The sequence below is a fragment of the Scyliorhinus torazame genome, chromosome 12, assembly GCF_047496885.1.
Source record: "Scyliorhinus torazame isolate Kashiwa2021f chromosome 12, sScyTor2.1, whole genome shotgun sequence".
In the NCBI taxonomy this organism is placed as follows: Eukaryota; Metazoa; Chordata; class Chondrichthyes; order Carcharhiniformes; family Scyliorhinidae; genus Scyliorhinus; species Scyliorhinus torazame.
Window position 1 is genome coordinate 37148729 of NC_092718.1, and position 21662 is coordinate 37170390.

General features: G+C 43.9%; 1 protein-coding gene across 3 annotated transcripts in view; it reads right to left on the reverse strand.

Annotated features, from left to right (window-relative positions):
• The window catches only part of galk2 (galactokinase 2), a 206237-nt gene that overhangs the window by 154212 nt on the left and 30363 nt on the right, over positions 1-21662 (reverse strand). For all 3 annotated transcript variants that reach the window (XM_072470681.1, XM_072470683.1, XM_072470682.1), the window contains one exon: positions 17538-17628. In XM_072470681.1, the coding sequence (XP_072326782.1) occupies positions 17538-17628 (91 nt within the window). The remainder of the gene's footprint in view (positions 1-17537; positions 17629-21662) is intronic.

The window sequence follows — 21662 nt, forward strand, 5'->3', positions numbered from 1 at the left end:
TTCCCCTTAGAGGGATGAAGCATCACTGCAACATACCAAGGTACATGGGCGGCACAGTGGTTAGCACTACTGCCTCACAGCTCCAGGCACCCGGATTCAATTCCGGCCTCCGGTGACTGTGTAAGGTTTGCACTTTCTCCTAGTGTCTACGTGGGTTTACTCCGGGTGCTCCGGTTTCCTCCCACAGTCCAAAGATGTGCAGGTTAGGTGGATTGGCCATGATAAATTGTCCCTTAGTGTCCAAAAGGTTAGGTTAGGTGGGGTTACTGGGTTAAGAGGATAGGGTGAGGGCCTGATCCAAGGCAAGGTATATTTTCAGAGGGTTGGTGCAGACTTGATGGGCCGATGGCCTCCTTCTGCACTGTAGTGATTTTACGATTCTACGTGACACAAAACATACAGCCATTCATCCTTCCGTTCCCACTACCCAAGTTCCCGCCCAATTCTTATATCTACTACTTATCAACATTTAAACAATTCATCCACAATAATAGTGCTTTCCAGGAATATCAATTATTTTAACATCGAAAGGTTGCAACAATAAACTCCAACAGCAAAATCTTGCGTTCCAAGTTTTACATTTTTCTACATATAGACTGAACTTAGATTATTGTCATGGCAGGCATACACTTCAAACGGTTGAAGGGCTCACAGAAATGCTAAGGCTTCCCTTGCAATGGAGGAGCACCATCTTTGGCACGGACTTAGTTTTTCCGAAAAGTATCCCATCTGCCTCATTACCCTGGAGCAGCGCTGCCCCCACCCCCAGGTTGCTGGCATCCATGGCCATTTTAAAGGTTTGTAAAAATCCAGGGCTGCCAACACTTGTTCGCTTACCAATATGGCCCTCAATTTCGCAAACGTTGGTCCCCATTCTGCGGACCATACCAAGTGGAGACTAATTCTCTCCTTCAGAATTTTCTCCAATAGTTTCCCTACCACTGATGTGAGACTCACTGGTCTGTAATTCCCTGGTTTATCTCTACCACCTTTATTGAAAATGGAACTACATTAGCTGCCCTCTGGCACCTTCTCTGTGGCCATAGAGGAATTAAAAATTTGGGTCAGAGCCCCTGTATTTTCCTCCCTTGCCTCCCACAGCAGCCTGGGATACAACACATCTGGACCTGGGGATTTGTCCACTTTTAAGACAACCAAAGCCTCCAATGCCTCCTCACTCCCTATATCGCATTTTTCAAGAACTAACAGTCCCTCTCCTTGAATTCTGTACCTACATTCTCCCTCCGTCGAGCAAAGACAGATGTGAAGTACTCGTTTAACACCTTACCAAAGTCCTCCGGCTCCACGCATAGATTGTCCCTAATGGGCCCTACTTTTCCACTTCCCCTTAATACACTTATAGAATATATTGGTAAGATTCTCCCTAATCTTACCTGCCAGTGCTTTTTCACGGCCCCCTCTGCTCTCCTTATTATTTTCTTGCGTTTGAAATGAAATGAAAATCGCTTATTGTCAAAAGTAGGCTTCAAATGAAGTTACTGTGAAAAGCCCCTAGTCGCCACATTCCGGCGTCTGTTCGGGGAGGCTGGTACAGGAATTGAACCATGCTGCTGGCCTGCCTTCGTCTGCTTTCAAAGCCAGCGATTTAGCCCTTTGCCTCGTGCTTTTTATAGTGGACCCCCCCCCCCCCCCACCCACCCCCACCCCCACCCCAAGTGTTTTGCCTGCTGTTGCTAACTTTTGGTTGGTTCAATTGGCTCTGTTTTATAACCTTTGCTCTAGAGTCGCCAGGTATCTTTATGATACCGCCACGAGGTTCAAGTTCCAGTAATGATCAATAACTCAACACACCAATTAGTAAGATTCAAATCAAAACATATTTATTATACACAGTCAATCGCTACTCATGCATAAATTCTACTATCTCTATAACTAACAGGCCTATACTTAGCTTTGGACTGGCCCACCAGGTCAGGGGAACAAATGGCCTTTCGTTCAGGTCCGGAGTCTACGGGATTCAAAAGCTGGCATGGACTGGTAGCTAGGAGCGCCTATCTCATAGCGAACGTTGACTTGAGACTTACTTGCTTGGAGGCAGCTTGGGCAGTTCATTCTCAAGGGTTGATTCGCTGCTGAGTGACCCTGCCAAGAAGGACGATTTGAACTTGGGGACTTTGCTTTATAGTCCCCAGGGGCTTCCCGCCTTTCGGGGCGGACGCCGTACCTGGTTTCAAGTGATTGGACTTTGTTCCAATCACTTGGTTCGATTTCTCCAATGGTGGAACGGTTCCCTGATCGTTGGGCAGTCTTTGACTGTCCGTTAACCTCTTTTGTGTTGGCTCCTGCTGGCGCCAAGGAGTCTGGCTTGGCTTTGTTTACCTTAAAATGTTTTGATTGTTCCCGGGGATCGCTCATTAATATGTAGATGGCTGCTAGATTACTATGCAGATGGCTGCTGGTTTCAGTGCTGTCTGGTTCCTTACAGGTCTTAATACACATGATTTCTGTATTTGCTAGTCTTTACCTGTGTTGGCTGAATTTCCCTTCAGCCTTTGTGGTTCTCCATTTTAAGTCGGGAAGTGGCCAACTCGGGTGGCTACACTGCTGATTGGTTATGTCCTGTTCCCGGTGCTCATTTGCTGCCTGTCATTATGTGCATGTCTACATATCATGACAGGTTGTAGGGGCGAAACCCACGCAGACGCGGGGAGAATGTGCAAACTCCACACGGGCAGTGACCCAGAGCCGGGATCGAACCTGGGACCTCGGTGCCGTGAGATAACACAGGCTGCAACTGGATGCAGCTGTAACTCAAGTAGACGCCAGACCTCAAGGCGGCAGGGCTAACCCACTGCGCCGCCTCCATCTTTATCTTTAATTATGAGATTTATAAGATTATGTTTCAAATTGTTCCTTTAAACATAGGTTAAAATTAAGGGGGTCATCTGACTATTCTGTCGGATACCAAACCTAGGTAATTAAGTCAAGGGACTTGCTGACCAAGGTATGAAGTTCTCACACTTGAGAACAAAAGGTCAAGGGCAGCTGTGCTAATAGTAAACAGACTTATTAGCTCCAGGTTTTTGGGCAGAAGAGAAAAGATGGAAAAAGAACGGCACAGTCAGCAAAAAGAGGCTGCAGATTCTTTGCGAGTTACCAAATCTGGTTGCGGAAGGAAGATGGTCTTTAGTCAAAGAGATGTATTCCGTAGCCATCTAGGGAATCCTAGAGATTCAGTCTGCCATGACCCGAAAAAGAATCATTGGAATGGGCTTAACTGCTGGTAGAGCAATTGCAAAAATCTCCAAAAACTGAGGAAGCGCCTGGAGATGGTGACTTAAAGTTACCACGTAGTGAAATGGGAAAAAGTGAACGCATGGATGTTGGAATCGAGTGTGAACGATTGCTACAGGGACTGTGATTTGTGATAGTTATAAAAGAGCTGTGTTCGTTTTAGCAGTTAAGTTACCTAGAAAAATAATGTTTAGTTACAGTAAAAACCTTAATACATAAAATCTTGAGTCATCCTTTTTGGCTGTTAACTGGAAGTTCAAATTTATTTTTCAACATTAGTGGTCTCCAAGGGATCATAACATCTATAGATAGGGTGGAGGTGTTGACCTTGGGATTTCATTCTGGGGGAAATTATGAACCCTTCCCCAGTTTACCTCTGCATGGTTAGGGACAGCACGGTAGCATTGTGGATAGCACAATTGCTTCACAGCTCCAGGGTCCCAGGTTCGATTCCGGCTTGGGTCACTGTCTGTGCGGAGTCTGCACATCCTCCCAGTGTGTGCGTTGGTTTCCTCCGGGTGCTCCAGTTTCCTCCCACAGTCCAAAGATGTGCAGGTTAGGTGGATTGGCCATGATAAATTGCCCGTAGTGTCCAAAGTTGCTCTTAGTGTTGGATGGGGTTACTGGGTTATGGGGATAGGGTGGAGGTGTTGACCTTGGGTAGGGTGCTTTTTCCAAGAGCCGGTGCAGACTTGATGGGGCGAATGGCCTCCTTCTGCACTGTAAATTCTATGAGCTATGTCAAGAATGGCAAGAAGTTAAAGGTTTTAATAAGATCTGAAGAGACAAAGGACACGATCTACCAGCTGCTTCCCACCGGAGCTGGGATGGGATGCAGCCGGTAGATTCCAGGAGAGGCCTCCCCCGGGATTCTCACCAAATCTCACGATCTGAGTCCTGCCTCTAATGAGCATGACCCAGTCTTGCACAGCTAAGTGAACTTAGGAACCCACTTAGCTGTGCTCATGCTGTATTTAACACCCACCTGGCATCTATTGGTCTCGCTGAGAAGACCCCAGCTGGGTGCCATTCAGTACTGGTCCCCACAAACGGGAACCAGGCAGAACGATACCTGCCGGGGTCTCCCAGGCGATTGGAGGTCCCCGGGTGGTCAGCTTCTGGACAGGGTGGCACCCTGGCACTGCTAGTGCCACCCAGGCAATACCAGACTGGCACCCTGACAGTGGCACTCTGGTAGTGCCACCTGGATGCCAGTCTGGTACTGCCAGGGTGTCCAAGTGGTGCTGCCAAGCTGTCAGGGGCACTGTCAGCTGGCAACAGCACTGTCTGGGTGCCAGACTGGCAGTGCCAAAGTGTCAGGCTGGCATTTGCCCGGGCCGGGAAATTATGCTGAGTGCGGCCTCAGGAGGGCATTCCCTGTTGGGGCACAAAAAATTGCTGTTTGATAGCGGGATTGTTCTCAGCGCTAGAAGCGCCGGGAATGACCCGCTAATCCATCCCAGAACGGACTCTGCGCCCAAAATATTTTCTGAGGTTACTACCAAAAAAATCAAACAGCTCAACTTGGATAGAATGGTCTGTAGAGTCTTCGAAAATAGTTCCACTGTGTGCATATTCTCCCAGACATTTTTCCTCAGGTTAAAAATCTACAAATGTACTTGCTGAACTTTACTGAGAAAAGTCTAAATTGTTGCAGGGGAGGCAATGGCCTCTTCTGTCTTTAGGAATTAGCATTTAGGAAGTATTAAAACTTCCTAGTTGATGTACAAATAAATATAGCTATTCTTCCAACAGCTTCTATTTTTCCACAATGTAGTCAGGCTACCCAAAATACTGTACTTTATACTTTTCACCTTCACTGATTCCGTGACAGAGCTTTTCCCAGAACTCAGCTAACCTCCTTAAACTGGTTGGATCTGGCAGTATTTGAGGAAGAAAATCCAATTATAAGCAATATATTTTACTCTAGGGTAAAGCGGGTATTTAAGTCTCAAGATCCATTGCTCAGGAAAGGACAGTTGCACAAATAATAATATGGAAATGCCTCCAGTGACCAAAAATGTTGCCCTTCGCCAACACACATACGCACACAAATTCCCTTCGAACTAGTTCTTTTTGGCAAAAACAGGTTTAAAAAAAAGAAATGCTTGATATTTTAAGTAGAAAGTGAACGGGTGTATTTTACAGAACTTTACCACAGCAAAACAAATATAAAGTTTTAAATTACTTAGTAAAAAGTGCATCTGAATGAAAGCAATATTTTTGCTATAAAAATTAGTGTTATGTTTGCAAATACCTTGCCAGCACTATTAAGCAAATTAAGACCTAAAACATAGATGCCAGTTGTTTTGTCCTACAAATGCAGCCAAACCCATATGAAAAATAAAAGTTTGAGTAATATGTCTAAGCAGGGCTGATCCACAGGGTTCGCCTCTTGCACGAATATAGCTTATAAAGCTATCACGCGATGTTTCACAAAGCGCTTTGGTTTCAGAACAAAATTAAGTCTGCCAAGTATTGCTTTACTCACATCCCAATGGAGTTGGAAATTAAAATTAATATAAACAGGCTATACCCTTGGAACCCCTAACACTCTTTTGTTTAAATTTCTTATTTTAGTCTGTAACATTTCAAAATTACTTCTGGGATCTGTCATTGTATTGTAAAAACTTGCATTATGTTGCCCCCAGCACAACGTGTTGATATTCTGCACTATGGGAGCTGAGCGAGAAGCTTGAGGTTTACTCTGCAATTTCCCCCATTATGAAATCCTAATCACAGCTAAGCAGTCACTAAAGAGGGGGGGATTGCTTCCCTCAGCGGTGGGTGTAATTCCGGCAGACCCATCCCATACAGGTCTTAAATTTGCAGTTGGTTCAATAATGACACTGAAAAACACCCAAGACCAGATCATGTTGAACAACATTAAAAACTTGCACGAAATGATTGCTGCAGCATATGGAAATCTAAGGACCCAATCAACCATTTCGGTCCTCATTATAAATGGTGGTCTTCATCTGGCAGGGCACTAGTTTTTGGTGATATCAACAATCAGTACAATTGTATTTCTCGGAGTCTCTCTTTCCCACGCATTATTCATTAACATCCTTTGGGCTCCCTCCCCGACATAGGTCAAACGCATTGTAACTATATCCTCCCAACATAGAAAAATTAAGGTACCAAGGCAAATTTAAAGGAACATTTTAACTGGCAATTTGCAAGTTTGACACAGTCCTCAAACTCTCAATGTACCACCCTTCCAATGCATACAAGTTTTCAAATTTGACAAAGGAATTCAACTCTGTCTAGCAACTGACATCTAGCCACTCTGAGGAGATCCAAGGAAGAAATACAGAACATGAATGACTTTCACAATTCAATGGAATTGTCAAAAAAACAGAAAGGATAATATATATTTAAGGCTTAGCATGGAGTTCTTCTTGGAAATTTGATCAGCCATGGCGACGTTGAGTTTGATTGCTTCCAATTTCCCTCAGTACAAAGCGAGGGTTTTTTGAAAGATGGGTGTGTTGGCAGTCCTTTGTTCAACTTCCCAACCCTTTTTCTTCTTTCACATCTTCCACACTCTTAAGGTTTGTGGTATCAGAAAGTGCTTTTAGTTCCCTCAGCAAATGTGTGAGCACCTCTGTTAGCTTCGGCAGACTCAATGTGACTGTTATTGTGTCCCTTATGACCAGTTCTGAGGAGCCGGGCTGGTTGTTCTCCCACTTTTATTTAGAAAGTCTGAGGCCTTGCAATATTTTCAGCTCCCCAAGGATAAGACAAGTATTCGGTTACTGAACTGCTTAATTTATCATTGGGTTTCCTGGCTCTGCCATTTATAGAACTGAAGTGGATATCTTTTTAGGACAATCCAGAATTGTGCTGGAACATGTTCGCTGTTTGTGTTCCCAGATTATTTATTACAAAAAATTCTATCCAGACAGAGAGAGCGGTTTGTTCAGTGACTTTCCGATGGTGGGCAATTTGATGATTCCGCAGTGTTTAACACCCATTCGCAACTCCAATAATAAAGCAACTGATAATAACCTATACAGGGCTCTGGATAATATCCCAGCCTGAGCTGACTAGTTTGAGCTCTTCTTCACGTCACAATTCATGATCATCTCCAATGAGAAAAAAAAACTTAGTTTTTTAAATAATCTTTATTGTCACAAGTAGGCCCACATTAACACTGCAATGAAGCTACTGTGAAAAGCCCCTAGTCACCACATTCCGGCACCTGTTCAGGTAACAGTGTCCAATTTACCTAACAAGCACGTCTTTCAGGGCTTGTGGGAGGAAATCGGAGCACCCGGAGGAAACGGCAGACACTGGGAGAACGTGCAGACTCTGCACAGACAGTGACCAAAGCCAGGAATCGAACCTGGAGCCCTGGCACTGTGAAGCAACAGTGCTACCCACATTGCTACTGTGCCACCCTAGTTATTGCCCCTCAAACTCCCTCAGCACCACCATTGTCACAAAGTGCACCATCAACACCTTGGGAGTCATCACTGATCAGAAACTTAATTGGACCAGCCACATCAAGATTGCGGCTGGCCGAGTCCAGCGTTCATCTTGACCCTTCCAAACCCGCTCCGCCATCTATAAGTCTCGAGTGAGAAACGTGATGGAATACTCAGCACTGGCATGGATGGGTGAGGCCACGCAACACTCATCAAGCTCAACAATATCCAGAGCAGAGCGATTTGTTGCCAGTGTTCCAAGAAAAAAGTATATTAAAATGCTTCATTTTCAAATGGATTTGTTTAATTCCAAACTGCTGTTGGAAAAAATTACAGAGGATTGAATAGTTTCTTCCAGATTAAGTGGAAATGCCCATGGAAATCTATTGCCGAATTTTGGTCACTTTGACTCTCTCCATTATCTGCTAAGCCACCACTTAATCCGAGAATGAATCACTTAATTGGTCTTTGACACATCATTGCTGTCCTGTGGCACTAGGTGATTCACAAATTAATTTTGCAAATGCCAACACAGTAATGTTTGTTTTGCATTCAGTTGACTACTGGTTTCATGCAGATTATGTGACTCCGCCTTTCCTAGGGAATGATCCCCATGGACCCATTCTGATCATCAGCACCCCTTTACCCATGTGCCTAACTAATAACCCTGTTTTATCCAGGAAGGTAGATTTAAACAACTTGTGTGTAGCTGCAATTTAGCTTATGCTTCCAATTGCGCTACACAGGTGGGGTTTACTACAAGTACTAGAACAGTCAACTCCTAAATGAAAAATGGATGGAAAGAACTTGATGTAGTTTGTCAACAGAATGTAATATAATTGCCTCTCCTTACAACTATGCTGTAGAATTAAGTCATCATTGTGCAGAATTGACTGCTAAATGTCAGGGTTTGCATTTTGTCTTTCTTTGAATTTCACAGGATTCTTGTGCTTCTAAGATTTACTTTAACAAACTTGAAATATACAGCATTTTTAAAACCTTATTTTTTAGCAACTCATAATTCTTTAAGTAAATAAGAGTTGGAAGCAATTATAATTAGAAATTAAAACAAAATACTGCAGATGCTGGAAATCTGAAGTATGAACAGAAAATGCTGGATAAACTCAGCAGCATCAGTGGAGAGAGAAACCGAGTTCGCATTTCGAATCCATATGACTCTGTATAAGGATCGTAAAGATCGGTACAAATTTATGATGTACTCTATTTAGATTAAAATAGGTGGGGAAGCAGGCAGAGAAGAGATAAAAGATTTTACAGATGGATATAGATAGGCTAAGAGATTGAGCCAAAATTTGGCAGATGGAGTTTAATGTAGATAAGTGAGAGGTTATCCATTTTGGCTGAAAAAAATAGAAAGGCTTATTATCTTAATGGAAAACAGATTCAAGATGAGTCTGGTCAGAAGGATCGGTGTCTTGTTCATGAATCGCAGAAAGTCAGTTTGCAGGTACAGCATGTAATTAAAATGGGAAATGGAATGTTAGCATTTATTGCAAAAGGACTGGAATATAAAAGTAAAGAAGTATTATTGCAATTGTGTAGGGTGTTGGTGAGACCACATCTGGAGTATTGCATCCAGTTTTGATTTCCTTATTTGAGGCAGGATGTGGTGGTACGGATGCAGTTCAGAGGAGGCTCACCAGATTGATTCCGGGGATGAAAGGGTTGACATACGAGGAGAGATCAAAGAGAATGGGCTTATACTCTCTGGAGTTTCAATGGATAAGAGGGGATCTGATTGAGATGTATAAAAATACTAAATGGGATTGATAAAGTATACGTAGACCAAATGTACCCCCTTGTAGAGCAATCGAGAACGAGAGGTCGCAGATAAAGTGAGAGGTGGTAAATTCAAAACTGAGATGAGGAGAAACTACTTCTCGGAGAGGGTGGTGAATTTGTGGAACTCGCTGCCCCATAGTGCGGTGGGATCGGAGTCATTAAATGGTTTCAAGGAACATTGATTGGGGTGCGAAGAACGTGATAGGGATGGAAATGTTTTATGTACCATGTTTATGTTACTGTTACTGTTATTATTATAAAAACTACAAATACCCTAATAAAATGGGTTTTTTTTATGGTTTCAAGGAGGAGATAGATACATTTCTGATTTATAAAACAGGTTAAAGGGATATGTGCAACAGGTGGGGAGGTGGATTTGAGACCAGGAAGAGATCAGCCATGATCTGATTGAATGGCGGAGCAGGCTTGAAGGGCTGAATTGTCTACTTCTGCTCCTAATTCCTATGTTCGTATGTTAATATTACGATCCAGAAGTTTGTTCTAAAAATGTACAAGATGCTGCATGCAAATGTGTTTCTAGTAAAAAGATAATGTTTTATTGTCTTGTACATTTTTTAAAGGGATAGAAACATTCTCATACTAATTTGCAGTGAAATTAGTATCTTTATTGCAACAGTACTTCTTTAAATCCTCACCTCCTGCTATTCTACCCTTCCCATGCCATTATCTCATTCAATACATGCCCCATTTATTTCATCCCTCTCATATGATCCCAATCATATCCCTTCTTCCAATGCCATTCCTATCCTCCCCGTGCCATGCCATGCCATCCCATACCTCCCATGAATTCCCAACATTCAGGCCGTGACCCTGGACGCTGTCCTTTCCACCCACCATGTATGTCTGTCTGATATTTTGGTTTAATTCAAATCAATAACTACTTTTTATCTATTTATTTCCTATCTACAGATAACGTAATGCACCAAGGAGACATGCATTTTTCACAATGTCACGTTTTGTGGTTCACTCGGCAGCACTGCCGACAGATTTTATATCACAATTGGCCAAACTGCGAAAAAGTAAGTTTTGGCTAGAACCCAGGTTTCACTCTGTTTTGCCTCGAGTCATCATTCTTCATAAGTCAACATGTTTTTAAATAATTATACCCTCCTTTTCTTTCTTTTTATAAATTTAGAGTACCCAATCTTGTTTTTTCAAATTAAGGGGCAATTTCACATGGCCAATCCACCTACCCTGCACATTTTTGAGTTGTGAGGGCGAAACCCACGCAGACACGGGGAGAATTTGCAAACTCCACACGGACAGTGAACTGGGGTTGGGATCGAACCTGGGACTTCGGCACCGTGATGCAGCAGTGCTAACCACTGCGCCGCCGTGCCACCCTAATTATGCCAAACAATCTCAAGGATATCTTTTGCAAATATTTCCTCCACCAGACAAATACAACTCAGTAAATTAGGGAATCAAACTTTTGATCATTCTGTTAAACAGCATTATGGTTCCCTGAACCATTATGACAATAATTTAAGATATAATGGGGAGATGCCGGCGTTGGACTGGGGTGGGCACAGTAAGAAGTCTTACAACACCAGGTTAAAGTCCAACAGGGTTGTTTCAAAAGAGCTGCGCTCCGAAAGTTAGTAATTTAAGATAAACATGGGAAAACATAACCCTGGGATTTTCAGTGGTCTTTAATATGTTATAGAATCCTGCAGCACTCGCAACTGTCATGGATTCATTCAACATATATTGTTTTAAGTTTATTTTTCATTGCAGTGATTTCCTCATTTCACTGCACATTGAAGTTATTCCATTCTTCTCCATAACAAACATGTTTTTGTTCAGTCTCAAAACAAATAAAACCCCATAATGAGGTGATTCATGAATCACAGATATAGTGGTCATGGATTCTGAACTGATTAGGTTTGTGGAAATAACTACTGAATTTAATCAGACAATGAAGTATAAACAAACTGAGTAGCTCAAGGCATAATGGTGCTAATAAGCATATTTCCACAGAATCACAGCAAATAAAAACAGACCATTTGGCCTGTCGGGCAATTTCCTCCTCACAAACCATTCAGTCCAATCACACTTTCCTGTTTACAACTATTTCATGCAACTACGTAATTCCCTTTTCAAAATACCAATACCCTGCTCCAACAATTATTTGCAGCAAAGAATTCCAAATCAACTATTATAACCAGCATGGGACTCATCAAGCAGGGGATGATTGTTCCCTAGTGCTATTGTGAGTACTAACGGTGAGTTAACCAGCACCAGTATAACAGGTCAGCTATTGTAGTGAGGACCCCGAGATGTGTAATCGAGTCCTGTGTAAATACTGCCGCTGTGCAGAATAAGCATCTTTCTTTTTTTTAAAATATTTTTATTCTCCTCCTTTTTCACATTTTCTCCCAAATTTACACCGGCCAACAATAGACAATAATCAGTAACAAATATGTCAATCCCCTCATCAATAACAACGATCTCATCCTCCCACCAAACCCCAAACATTAGCCCACATGTTCACACAAATGACAAAAAGGAATCAGGGATCACCCATAGTCACCATTAACACACACAGTCCCCTTCCCCCTGCCCCAACTAATGTTCGATGTTATCCAGTTCTTGAAAGTGCATAATGAATAATGCCCATGAATTGTAGAACCCCTCCATCCTTCCCCTCAGTTCAACTTAACCTTCTCAAGAGTCAAGAATTCCAACAGATCCCCCCGCCATGCCAGGGCACAGGGTGGAGAGGTTGCTCTCCAACCCATCAGGATCCGCCTTCGGGCGATCAACGAGGCGAAGGTTACAACATCTGCACCAGTTTCCAACTCTGGCTGGTCCGATACCATGAATATGGCCTCCCGGGGACCCGGGTCCAGTTTCACATGCACCACTTTAGAAATTACCCCAAAAACCTCCTTCCAGTAATCCTTTAGCTTCGGACAGGACCAAAACATATGAACGTGATTAGCAGGGACCCCCCCTTCCCCGCGCAACGTTCACACACATCTTCTACTCTTTCAAAGAATCGGCTCATCCTCGCCCTCGTGAGGTGTGCTCTGTATACCACCTTCAGCTGTATCAGCCTCAACCTCGTGCACGAGGTGGAGGCATTCACTCTCCGGAGCACCTCACACCAGAACCCCTCCCCATATCCTCTCACAACTCTTCCTCCCACTTTGCTTTGATCCCTTTCAGTGGTGCCTTCTCTTCTTCCAAAATAGCTCCGTAAACCGCCGCTACTACCCCCTTCTCCAGTCCCCCCGTCTTCAGCCCCTCCTCCAGCAATGTGGAGGCCGACTCCACCGGGACACTCTGTATCTCCTTTCTGGCAAAATCTCGAATCTGCATGTATCTAAACATTTCCCCCTGCTTCAGCCCATACTTCCAGCTCCTTCAATCCTGCAAACCGACCCCTAAGAAACAAATCTGTGTCTTAATACCCCCCATTTCCGAAAATTTCCATCCCACTTCCCTGGCTCAAATCTGTGTTTCCCCCGAACCGGCATTTCCCTTGAGCCTGCCACCAACCCGAAGTGTTGCCGTAACTGCCTCCAAATTCTCAATGAGGCTATTATTACCGGACTCCTGGAGTATTTCCCCAGGGCCATCGGGAGCGGCACTGTTGCTAGTGCTTTCAATCTCGACCCCCTGCATAAACTCTCCTCCATTCTGACCCACTGGGAATCAACCCCTCTGACCCAGCTCCACATTCTCCGCCGAGTAGTAATACATCAGGTTCGGAAGACCCAAACCCCCTGCCTGCCTTCCCTCTGTAGCAGCACCTTTCTAACTCTGGTCACCTTCCCTACCCATATTAACGAAGTAATCCTTCCCTCAATCTCTCTGAAAAAAGTATTTGGCAGGAAAATCAGCAGGCATTGAAAAATAAACAGAAATAGCAGCAACACGTTCATTTTAACCGCCTTGACCCGACCCGCCAGTGACAGAGGGAGGCCATCCCACCTTGCCAGATCAGCTTTCACTCTCCCCACCAAACGAGAAATGTTGTACCTGCGGAGCGCACCCCCCCCCCCCCCCCCCCCCCCACCACTCCCAGGCAACCTGCACCCCTAGGTACCTAAAGTGAGTCCCTGCTCTACGGAATGGCAGCCCCCCACCCCTGGCCGAGACACCACAAAATACTCACTTGTCTAGATTTAGTTTGGAATAAGCATCTTTCTTATGAACTCATCGGACTTCCCTTTACCGTTTACTTCATTAACTACCAGCCATGAAAAGACATTTTTCTAACCTGTTAAAAAAATGTTTTAATGTTTCCAATTAAGGGGCAATTTAGCAGTGGCCAATCCACCTACCCTGCACATCCTTAGGTTATGGGGGTGAGACCCACGCAGACAGGGGGTGAATGTGCAAACGCCACTCAAACAGCGACCCAGGGCCAGGATCGAACCCGTTCCTCAGCGCCTGAGGTGGCAGTGCTAACCACTGCACCACCAGCCACCCAGCATTTTCCTAACCTTTCTTTTAACTTTCATCTTAAATTAGTGCCCTTTGATGCTGACCAATGGAGTCAACCTCACTTTTTACCCAATCTAAACTTTTATAATGAAACTATGGTGCACCTATTGTTTCTTTTAAAAAGCTCCCAATATTCCAATTTCATCCTAACAGACAATGTGTAAAATCAACATTACTCCCTTACTTGGAAACGCAAAATTTAGTTTGCCGTACCTACTTAAATTGTCATCATTGTTGACCTGTGGGTCACTCTGTCCCTACTTGTGTCCCTACTTGCTCCACTTAAAATTTTACTACTTGAGGTACTCTTCCTTCTGTTCTATCTACTTCCAAAATATATTAATTCAATTTTCTCTGTACGAACCGCAGTCTTCCATCTTTCTCCACATTCGCTTGACCTTTCTATGTCTACCTGCAGCCGTCCACAGTCCACGCGATGATTTATCATATCGTCCAATTTGGTGCTTTCAGCAAATTTCAATATTGTTCTCTCAATGCCAGATCCAGGGCATTTAGAACATAGAACATTTGAACATACAGTGCAGAAGGCCATTCGGCCCATCGAGTCTGCACCAACCCACTTAAGCTCTCACTTCCACCCTATCCCCGTAACCCAATAAGCCCTCCAAACCTTTTTGGGCACTTAGAGCATTTTATCATGGTCAATCGACCTGACCTGCACGTCTTTGGACTGTGGGAGGAAACCGGAACACCCGGATGAAACCCACGCAGACACGGGGAGAACGTGCAGACTCCGCACAGACAGTGACCCAGCAGGAAATCGAACCTGGGACCCTGGCGCTGTGAAGCCACAGTGCTATCCACTTGTGCTGCCGTGCTGCCCATTTATGTACATATGCCAAATAAGAGCAGCTCCAACACAGACCCTTGCAAAACATCAAACAAAATTTGACACTAATACACATACGGAGATATTAGGCCTCGATAACCAAAGGCCTGATCAAAGAAATAAGTTTTATGAAGCGCCTTAAAGTTGGGAGACAGAGAGATTTAGGGAGAGATTTCCAGAGTATAAAATGTGGCAGCTAAAAGCACAACCATCAATGGTGGAGCGTTTATAATTGGGAATGCTCAAGAATGCAGAATTGTATGAGCAGAGGTCTGAGAGAGCTCTAATGCTGGACATCAGCAAGATAGGATGGGGCAAAGCCTCAGGGTGATTTGTAAATATGAATGTGGTATAGTTGCAAACTCAGCAGGTCTGAGGAGAGAGAAGGGAGCTAACGTTTCGAGTCTGGATGACTCTGTCAAAGTGGCATAGTTATGAAGTTTATAAGATTGTGATGTTTTGGAACTGGATCATTAAATTTAGGGTAAATGAAGAGGGTCATGTGACATGTTCTGCAGTCTGCCTGACAGTAAGTCTAGATGGTGTGATTGTTAGAGATCAAAGGAACGCTTAGATTGTTTTACTGAGAAAGAGGTAAGATATTTATGCTTGGAGACAATAACAATAGTCTCTGAGTTTACCAGAAGTAGACACAGTCTCCCAAAGTCCCAGAAAGGTGTTGTTGGTGTCAGCTGTAAACAGTTGTGTTGTAAACTATCCATTTACTTCTAGGATGAAAGGGAGTTGGGATCAAAGATATCTAATTAGCACTTCTATGTGAATGCAAGATTAATTCACATTGCCATGGGAACAGGGCACAGGAAGCCATTGTTGAGATCGGGTTATAGACTTCCCTACAAATCAATGAATATCACAGACAGATAGCAGAGGTCGTGTGCGATCAGCTGAGAGAAAGGGCTGCTTGGTTTTACAAGCTGCCACAGCCAGACGTGGGAGAGTGACGATTCTCAGTTGAAGAAATGCATTCTGCAGCCATCTAAGGATTCCAGGACATTGGTTATGGCATGACCACAGGGAAGAATCATTGGAGCAAGTCTTATTGTTGGTGATGGATTTAAGAAACCCTCCAAAAACTAAGAGAGTCTGAAGACAGTCACTTAGATAATAATCTTTATTGTCACAAATAGGCTTACATTAACACTGCAATTAAGTTACTGTGAAAAGCCCCGAGTCGCCCCATTCCAGCACCTGTTCGGGTACAGGGAGGGAGAATTCAGAATGTCCAAATTACCTCACAGCACATCTTTTCGGGACTTGTGGGTGGAGGCCAGAGCACCCGGAGGAAACCCACGCAGACACAGGAAGAATGTGCAGATTCCACACAGACAGTGACCCAAGACGGGAATCGAACCTGTGACCCTGGCACTGTAAAGCAACAGTGCTAGCCACTGTGCTACCGTCCCAGCCATACTACCTGGCAGAATGAGGATATGGGAACCCATTGGGAGTAACTGTGGGTTGTAATTCCATGGAGAGTGTGGTGGATGATGAGGGGAATGTCACTCTCTGTAGTTTAAGGTTGCCTTAAAAAAGAAAATAATGTTACGGCAATAGTATTTTAATCATTTGTTGCAAAGGAAAGTTTTAAAACATGAAATCTTGTTGTTCTTTCAACGAATAGCTAGACGTTTGAATCTCTTTCAAATGTATGGGTCCTGCGAGCATAGGAAAGATAGGTGAGATTGATGCAAGCTAGGACACAAAGAAGAGTTTTGAATTATTTCAAATTTGAATGAGTAGAATTGGGGAGGGAGGTGAAGCCTTTGTTGAAATAGTTAAGTCTAGAGGTAATAAAGGCATGTATGAGCATTTCAGCAAAGGATGAGCTAAGACAAGGGTTGGATATGGAGGTGAAAAAAAGTGACTGTAGTAATGTTGCAGATGTGTGCTGGGAAGCCCATCTGTAAATACAACCAGTAGGTTGCAAACAGACTGGTTCCGACTCAAGACAGTTGCCAGGGAGAGAAATGGAGTGAGTGCCAAAGGAACAAAGCTTGTGCTTAGAACAGTGTCTTCTCTCTTGCCAATAGAATAGCCATAGAGTTTTACATCACAAAAATAGGCCCTTTGGCCCATCATGTCTGTGCCAGCCATCGCACCTCTCGATTCTAATCCCATTTTCCAGCACTTGGTCCGCAGCCTTCCTTAGAAGAAATTTCTGTTCGTCCAATACTGGATGTCAGACAAGCAGTTTGACACTTCAGAGACAGTAGAAGGATCAAGAGAGATGACGGTGAGGTAAAGCTGGGCATCATCGGCATGCGTGTGGATAAATATAAACGGTCCACAACTTCCTTTTTGCTGAGTCTTCCTCCCACCAATGACTCATACCTCATTAACTTGCACTAACCCTGCCACCCTAGCATTGCTGAAACCCTCAAACCTTTTGTCATCCATAAACATGACTATTCCAATGCTCTCCTACCAGCCTCCCAACTTCCACCCTCTGCAAACTTCAATTCATCCAGAATTATGACAATGAACAAATAGTCTGTTTTGGTGATGCTAGTTGAGGGATAAATGTTGGCCAAACACAAGGAGGACATTCCTGCTTTACTTCAAAATAGTGCCAAGGGATTGTTTACGTCCGGCTGAGAGGACATATGTGGTCTTCTTTTCACATCCCATGCGATAGATGACACCTCTACCAGTGCACTTGCTTTATGTTAACCTGTACAGAAAAATAATTGCGTTAAACTTACCTGAATTCCTTTAAATCCACAAAGAAAGTAGTTGTGCCATTGAGGTTTAGTTGTGTCAATGTGGATCTTGTTTATGTGAACATTATAGTCCCTATAGAAATGAATAAAGACCAGTGTTAGAGTAACTATGTTGTAAAGCATAGCTATCTGCTGCCACCTACTGCTTTGCAACAAAGGTTGTCAATGAACTTTCCATAATACAAGTTCCAAAAGAAAATTCACTAAGGTATTTAGTGAGCTCTAGGCTTAATTTAAAAGCTATGACATGTTTTGAAATAGATTCCCGGTCGCAGTGACAGACAGCAATGCGGGCTTTCAGTGATCAATTTGATATAAACATTTTACAGCTGGAAATTTAGCTTTTGATATCCCAATGAATTTTGAAAAGAATGCAGGAAACAGAAAACATTGCATTTTAATTTTTCAAGAGATAGATTATTTTTCTAGCGATTAGAAAACTAGATTCCTTACTAGGTTATCTCTATATCACCAATTTCATATTCCCTGTTACCCAAAGGCTCCTGTATTAAAACCCTCCCAATTAACAATGTGGGCTCAAGGTGCACAAGCAAGTCAATCCTCCTATATAATCTAAAAGGTCCATAACCACACCCTAGAATTAGAAGACCTCCAATATCACACCAAGGTACTCATGCTGTTGTATGAGGTTGTAAGAGGATTCTCCAAGACCCAATGAGCTACTTATTGTTCAGTTATTGCACATATTCAAGTCTTCTATCAAGTGCGCAAGTATATAGAAAATTCCTTTAAAGAAATCATACCTCCAAAAGATCACGTTTCTGTCATGTTAGGTTCAAAAAGTCACTCGGGTAATTCAAATATCCAATTGATTTGATGTGAAAAAAAATCAAACAATAGCAAAAAGTGCCAAACAAGAGCATATTTAAATACCATGTTCAATCTCAGCTACATTTCAAAAGGTTTTACGCACAATGAATGAGGTCACTTCTGCATTGGTAGGAAACGTAACAGTTGCATGCCCAGCAGAATCCTCCCCTGCAACTGCCCCCCCCCCCCCCCAACAGTTGCATGCCCAGCAGAATCCTCCCCTGCAACTGCCCCCCCCCCCCCCATGATGCTGAATAAGGTGGAGATTATATAATATAACAGGATGCGTATACAGCTCCTTGGTTTAAACACCTTTTCTAAAAGTCCTGAGGATTGCACGCAAGTTCAACCCAGATTGTAAGAGGGCTTCAATCAACATCACTTGAGTTAGGTGTTAGCTATCAGCTGAGTCAAACTGATACATGAAGGCCTCATTTGATAGAAATAATAGACTGGAAAAACATTCAAAAAATAAGCAGAAATTCCTTAAATCTTTTCCCAAACTATCATTGTCTAACAAGCAACAACTTATATTTACATAGCATCTTTGATGTAATAAAAGGTCCCAAGGTATTTCAAAGGAGCGTAAGAAACAATTCATGATATCAAGCCACATAAGGCCAAAGAAACCAAAAGTAGGTTTAATGCGTGTCGTTAAGGAGGGAAGCAAGGCAGACAGGCAGAGGGGTGTAAGGATGATATTCCAGAGTTTCGAACATAGGCACATCCACCAATAGTGGAGGAATAAAGTTGGGGATGCATAACTGGCAAGAATTAGAGGAGCATAGAGATCTCAGAGGGTTGGAGGCTGGAGGAGATTAAAGATATAAGGAGGAGCGAGGCCATGGAAGGATTTTAAAACAAGGATGAACATTTTCAAACCAAAACAGTGCTTGATCAAGAAAAAACATAGGTGAGCAAGAGAAAGGATGGGGGGGGGGGGGGGGGGGGGGGGGGGGGGGGGGAGTGAAACTTGCTTCAAGTTAAGACACGGATAGGGTAATTAGCCATAGAGACAATTGTTTGTATAGCTTAAGGGACACCGCTCTGCATCAAGTGTGAGGCAAGGTAAGGAGGCAGGCCTCCATGAGCTACACCCAGTAGTTACAACCTGCACTCTAGCCATCTAAATAACTGAGGTAGCCATCAGACACCATCCTGACTTGGAACTATACCGCCGTTCCTTCACCAACACGGAATCAAAATCCTGGAACTTTCTTCCTTCCAGCACTGTGGGTGTTCTTACATCACATAGATTGCAGCGGGTCAAGGTGGTGTATCAAGGTGATGCACAGATCCCATGAACAAAACAAAACCCCACAGGCAGCACAACTTTGAATGACCTTTTCTTTACGGAGGGCAGAAAGGGAGAAATCAACCAGGATTGCATAGGAAGAGTCAAGCAAGAGGTAATAAAGGCATGGATGAGGGTTTCAGCAACAGATGACTGAGATGGGAGCAAAGTTGAGCGATGCTACACAGGTAGAAATAGGTGGTCTTAATGATGGCATAAATATAAGATCAGAAGCTCATCTCAGGATCAAATGTGGCACCACATTTGCGCCAAAGCTGGCTTTAAATTGCCATGGAGATTGAAGGAATTGGTAGCTGGGGAACAGCATTTGGAGCAGGAACCAAAAACCATGGGCTGGATTCTCCATTTATGGGGCTAAGTGCCAGCTCAAACAGAGAATCTGCAGGAGGTTCACGTGTAAAATATCGGCGCCGACCCCTCACCGATTCCGGTATCAGTGAGGGGTTAGCACCGGCGGCGACTGAAACACCTGCCACCCGCACTGAAAATATTCGGAGAATGGCCGGGTCCCTGACCGTGCATGCGCACAGCTGACAACCTGCACTGGTCGCGACGTACAACATGGCACCAGCTGTGCGATAAACCTAATCCGCTGACCGCGACCCCACAGCCCACCCCTTGGCCACCCCCTGGCCATGCCCCACCAGTCCCCTGACGCTCACTGACGCCCCCTCAGCCAGCGGCACTGATCCCAGCCGAGTGTGGCACCGCCGGACACAGTCCGCAGCCGGCACGCAGGCTCAGACTACACGTATCCCGCGCCATCGGGAACTCAGGACATCGGGGGCAGAGGGTCGCGGGTGGGCCGACCGATGAGGCGCCAATGGCATTGCAACTGCATGCGGCGTGCATCACAATGATGCCAATTTGCAGGGGGTGGAGAATCGCAAACCGGCGTCAAACCAGCACCGGGCCCGATTCCAGCGTCGGAATCGATTCTCCGCCCAATCGTCGATTGCGATTTCGGCATCGGGCAACAGAGAATCCTGCCCAGCTTCTGTCTTCCCAAAATTTAAACGTAGGAAATTTCTGCTCATCCAATATTAGATGCCAATCAGCAGTTTGACGACTTAGCGATAGTGTAAGATTCAAGAAAGATGGTGGGAGTATAAGCTGACCAACCACATTGCCCAACAAATTTCTTGGCTACACCTTGTTGGCATTTTATTTCTTTATTATGTAGAAAATGAAGAAAAGTACACAATTCTGGAAAAATATCACTAACCATGCCCATGGTAGTGGCTGTTTAATATTAGAAATATCTAAAAGAGGTTTCCACGCCATTCTAAGGCTTCATTCAAAAATATCTCCTGAACGAGACAGCCAAGAGCTGCTGTGGACAAGATTTACATGCATGGTAGAGATGCAGCATGAGCACTGTAGTTTTCACTTTGCTCTAGAGAAATTTCAACACCCTCAGTTACAACCAGGCACCACATTTATAAATAACTGAGGAACGAACAGTGGGAAAAAGATAAATTAAATTTATATTTTCAGTGTTTCTTACAATTTAAATTATTCTGTAGGACAATTGAGCAAATGGTGTTGCCTTGAGTCGGGATTTTATTACCTTATGGAAAGTGTCTGACGTTTCTGCTGGGGTCAGAGAAGGATAGTAAAAAAGGTTTCATGCTAGCTATATAGACAGTGCAACTGGAAGCAGACCCATGTCAAGAGCAGCACAGTGGTTAGCACTGCTGCTTCACAGCATCAGGCACCCAGGTTCAATTCTAGCCTTGGGTGACTGTCTGTGTGGAGTTTACATGTTCTCCCCATATCTGCATGGGTTTCCTCCAGGTGCTCCAGTTTCCTCCCACACTCCAAAGATGTGCATGATAGGTGGATTGTCGACAATCAATGCGTAAGGGTTGCAGGGAATGAGCCATGGTAGAGTGCTCTTTCAGAGCATCAGTGCAGACTCGATGGACTGACTGGTCTCCTTCTGCACTGTAGAGATTCTA